This window comes from Ceratina calcarata, unplaced genomic scaffold, assembly GCF_001652005.2.
Source record: "Ceratina calcarata isolate Rehan_Ccalc_2016 unplaced genomic scaffold, ASM165200v1 scaffold1489, whole genome shotgun sequence".
Taxonomy (NCBI): domain Eukaryota; kingdom Metazoa; phylum Arthropoda; class Insecta; order Hymenoptera; family Apidae; genus Ceratina; species Ceratina calcarata.
In genome coordinates this window covers 1,839-5,927 of record NW_017136084.1, presented here as the reverse complement: position 1 = coordinate 5,927, position 4,089 = coordinate 1,839, and the positions used below count along the sequence as shown (strand labels likewise).

The 4,089-nt window shown below is 36.3% G+C and overlaps 1 protein-coding gene across 1 annotated transcript; it reads right to left on the bottom strand.

The window, feature by feature from the left end:
* Positions 1-236: 236 nt before the first annotated feature.
* Positions 237-1,430, bottom strand: LOC108631984 (uncharacterized). The gene is made up of 2 exons (XM_018036259.2): positions 373-1,430; positions 237-278 (listed from the first exon to the last, which is right to left on the bottom strand). The coding sequence occupies exons 1-2, from the start codon at positions 955-957 to the stop codon at positions 258-260; spliced, it is 606 nt and encodes a 201-aa protein (XP_017891748.1). The 5' UTR covers positions 958-1,430; the 3' UTR covers positions 237-257.
* Positions 1,431-4,089: the final 2,659 nt, after the last annotated feature.

The following is a 4,089-nucleotide window of genomic DNA, read 5'->3' as shown; positions in this document are numbered from 1 at the left end:
ACATATAGGGTTTTCATTGGTGCATGTACTAGAAGGATGTCCTTCACCACCGCATTTATAGCAGAGGCCGTCTCTGATAATTTCCGATTTACAGGTGTTACGAACATGACCATATGACCAGCACTTGAAACATTGAACTGGTCTGTTTTCTAGAAGTTGGAAGTATGCTAAAGACCACCCTATTGTTAGTGTTTTCATAGATAGTAATTTGTAAGCTGTATTCTCATCACACTTACACCATACTGTCGCAGAGCCTCTTAAATTTGGACGGACAGGGCCTAAAATAAAGTGAGTATTAGCCCCACATGCAGTTTGTAAAGCCTTAGTAATTTCAGTGTGAGTAGCAGAAATATCAACTCTGGTTATTAATACCTCTTTGTATTTTTTTGGACAGGAAACTGCTATTTCGCCAGGTGGGAACAAAGATTTAATCTTTTCCATTAGGATAGGAGCAACCTCTTTTTCATTAGATTTCGGGAACTCAAGAATGAGTCCGCCGTTTAACGATGCACGTGGATTAATTGCGCAGATGCCCAGCTCTTGTATATTTATGTTTTCTTTAGCTTTTGTTAAAACTTGACTTATTTTTGTGTTGCTATTTTTATTTTCTGTAATGTATAAGACCTCCACATTCCTTGGTTTTCTTATAGGGACACTAGGCTTGGTGTTCCGAGAGGTAAGAGTTGGAGTGGGAACAGTAGGAATGTTATACACGTTTGTATTGTGATTGTAGGTATTCATATCATTATTAGCCGGTATCGCTTTCTTTTTGGATTTTCTTCCAACAGCTTTGACCCACATCTCATTATTAGGGTTTGGTAGAGGTGAGTTAGGAATTGTACTCGGGGCAGAGGAGCTCGTATGCGCAGCAGGAATTTGTTGGATAGCCGAAAATGTATTAGAATTAGATGTACTGTTTCTAACGTGAGTAAGAATTTCTGTTTTGAGATCCTTCATCTTTTTATCAATATTATCATTAATTGATTGGAGGAGAGAGTCGATAGTTAGCTTGTTAGGGGATGAGAGAATATTTTGATTTTGCGAAGGTAGGTTTGTAGATAAATTAGTCGAAGCAGATTCAAGTTTTGCTATTCGTGACTCTAGTGTCTTGATTTTTTTTTCAAGATTATTATTAATTTTAATTAAGTTAAGGTTTTCTTCTATTAATTTTTGATTATTTGTAGGTTCGATTGAGGTTTTTTCAAGTTCATGTGAGGTTATAATTAGTGCATTCTCAACTTTTTTAAGTTTACCATTGAAAACTCCCTGCAAGTTTGAGGAGTTGCGTCTAACATAGTTTATTTCGCTCGCGTATTCTACAAGGGAGGTTATGATTTTAGATATTGATTTTACATCATTTGAGTCGGAATCTACATTGTAGTCCTCATCGTTCAGTGAAAAATCAGTAGAACTTCCAGTGTCATCATTGGACTTTTCTCCTCCCTCTATTGCTATCGTTAGAGGTATTAGAGGTGTTTTGCATTTAAATATCATCCTTGTTTCTATTAGATTGGCGCTTGCGTTTCATATATTCCAACGTAGCAGGATATTGCGCAGGCTGTCAAGGCTAGGGTTGATGCTAGGGTTATCATGCGGCGTTTTTGGAGGAGTACGCTTGAGAGTATGTGTCGGGGTGTGTGAAGCGTTATAGATACACTGGTCCGTTGGTAAGCTAATATCGCTTTTGCTCATGTGAGTACGTGGAGAATGCTGGGTATCGTCTGTAATGATTTCAGGATCATTAACTGGTTTACCTGGAATTTTTGAGAGAAAAGGAGAGATACTTAGGTTATCAGTTAATTTGTGCATATTTTTTTCTAGAGTAGATCTTACGTTGCTTTTTGGTTGTTTCTTATTTGTAGACATTCTTTGTTTTATAGATACCGCCTGTGAGCAAAGGGGCGGGCAGTGAGTAGGAGGGTGCACCCATAGGAAAACCTCAACTATTCGACAGAACTCCATCGATCCTACTCTTAACTCTTTACTCCCCCCAGTGTTTGACGGGGGAGAGCTCGCCCGGGGCGACTGGGGCTCCGACACCCCAGTTCAGTGCTCATTCCCTGGCCAGGGCCCGTAGGGGGTATTTCCAGACGTGTCCGCGCCCGTGACGTCTCGGCAGTGTCGCCACACATCAGCCTTTACAGTGTACCAGTGAAACAGCTGGTACACTGCTCCGGCACTCCCAACGCTAAAGACACGGCCGCCAGCCTCATACAATCATTCATACGATTCACATTCATACAACATTCTTATAGGAGAGGAAATACCAATGGAAAAGGAGAAAGGAGGAAGGTAAGTAGTATGGGAGGAGGTAAGTATAAAGGTAGGTATCTAAAGAGAAAAATGGGAATTCCATATATGATGGATTTCTCAGATTTGGTGGTAGACTACCGTCGCTGTTCATTTCAGAATTCTAATTGTCTGTAAATAGTTGTTAATACGAGACATATAGGCATATGATATAGAAGTCTCATTCCAGTACTTTATTTGTTAAAGTTATTTCAGTATATAAAGAAAAAATGTTGGAGGTAATAATCTAACATGTATTCGAGTCAAAAAACCATATATATTATTTCTATTAAATTCAGATATTATTGTAATTTAGTTTGTAGGAAGGGTAGACATAGAGGTAAGTATGTAGGAGGCCATGATTATATTCGTGATGGATATCTCAGATATAACCGTGGACTACACAATATCAATTTGCAAGATGATATTGTTAATTAGAGTACAGAAAGAGGTAAGTAGAGTGGTAAGTATGTAAGAGGTATGTAAAAGGTGTCGTGACTCTGTTAGGAATGAGTTTCACAGGTATAGTAGTCAGTTATATCATCTCTATTCATTTTAGAGTACAGTTTATCTATAGGTCATTATTAATAAAGAGTCTGTAGACACATGTTGTATTCAGACTGATATACTGTTATTGTATTATAGATTTGAAGAGAAAGGACTGTAAGTTATGGCATAGTAAAAGGTAGGTATGGAGGTAAGTATGTAAAAGAGACCGTGATTCTATTCTTTAAAATTTCAGATAAGATGGAGAGCTACAGTAACTCTATTCATTTCATAGTAATATATATTCATAAATCGTTATTATCAAGGATCATGTAGTCATAGGATATAAATTCTCCTTCATGAAATTGTTTGTTGAAAATTTACTCAGTATAAAGAGGAGACATGGAACCAATAGTAATATTTTAATAAATGTCAGAGTCAAGAGGTATTATGTATCCTCGTGTCGTTATTTCCATCAGATACTGACTAATAAACTATTAGTATATTATGAATTTAAAGAGGAACATTATAAATTGAATGTTTCAAGGATTGAGATATTTCAATCGTTGTTATTAAGGAGCATATAGTCACAGGTTATAAGAGATCACCTTCATGTAAAAGTTATAATTTGTTCGTTAAAGTTAACTCAATAGTGAGGAGAAATAGGATTGATAGTATCAGTTTAACATATATTAGCGTGAAAGAGGCATATATAACCTTGTGTCATTATTTCTATCAAATACTGGCTAATAGATTATTAATATATTGTGTAATGTATTGTGTAAGGAAGAACAGTGTGGATTCGAGTATTTTTATGATTGAGATGTATCAGACATTCTCTCAGACAAGCATAGCAAGCATACATTCTGTAGAAATTATTATTTGAATATTCACTGTAGATTATATAGGATTAGGTTAGGAAATCAGGTTCGTTAGAGGAGAAATTAATAACGTAGAAGTCTTATCATTACAGAGGAAGGGTAATTAATTTTAAGTAAGTATTTACCATAATTGATCTGCAATTAGGTAGTTGCATTATGTCAGAGTTATTCTGCCTGCATCTTGTGCAGAATTAATTGCAGAAAATTTGCAATGGGCATCATGAGATCACGTAATGGTTATTGTATTCCTTCGTTTTGAAATAGGTACACTTGCATTTTGAATGGTTTAAATTAGTATCATATATTTACAAGAACTAAGCAGTTATGAGCAATTGTAGTATAAAGAGGCCAGTTTAGCTTGCATCGTGTGCAGTATCGGTCACGTAGAGTATGCAAGCGCATCGTGGTAGCTTGAATGAGCGTATTACTGAAT

Bases quoted from the DNA above. Each gene is read 5' to 3' on its own strand.
- LOC108631984 (XM_018036259.2), bottom strand. From the start codon at position 957: ATGAAGGATCTCAAAACAGAAATTCTTACTCACGTTAGAAACAGTACA. The intron at 279-372 runs GTATTAATAACC...ACTTTATTTTAG, and splicing joins GTCCAAAAAAATACAAAGAG to GCCCTGTCCGTCCAAATTTA.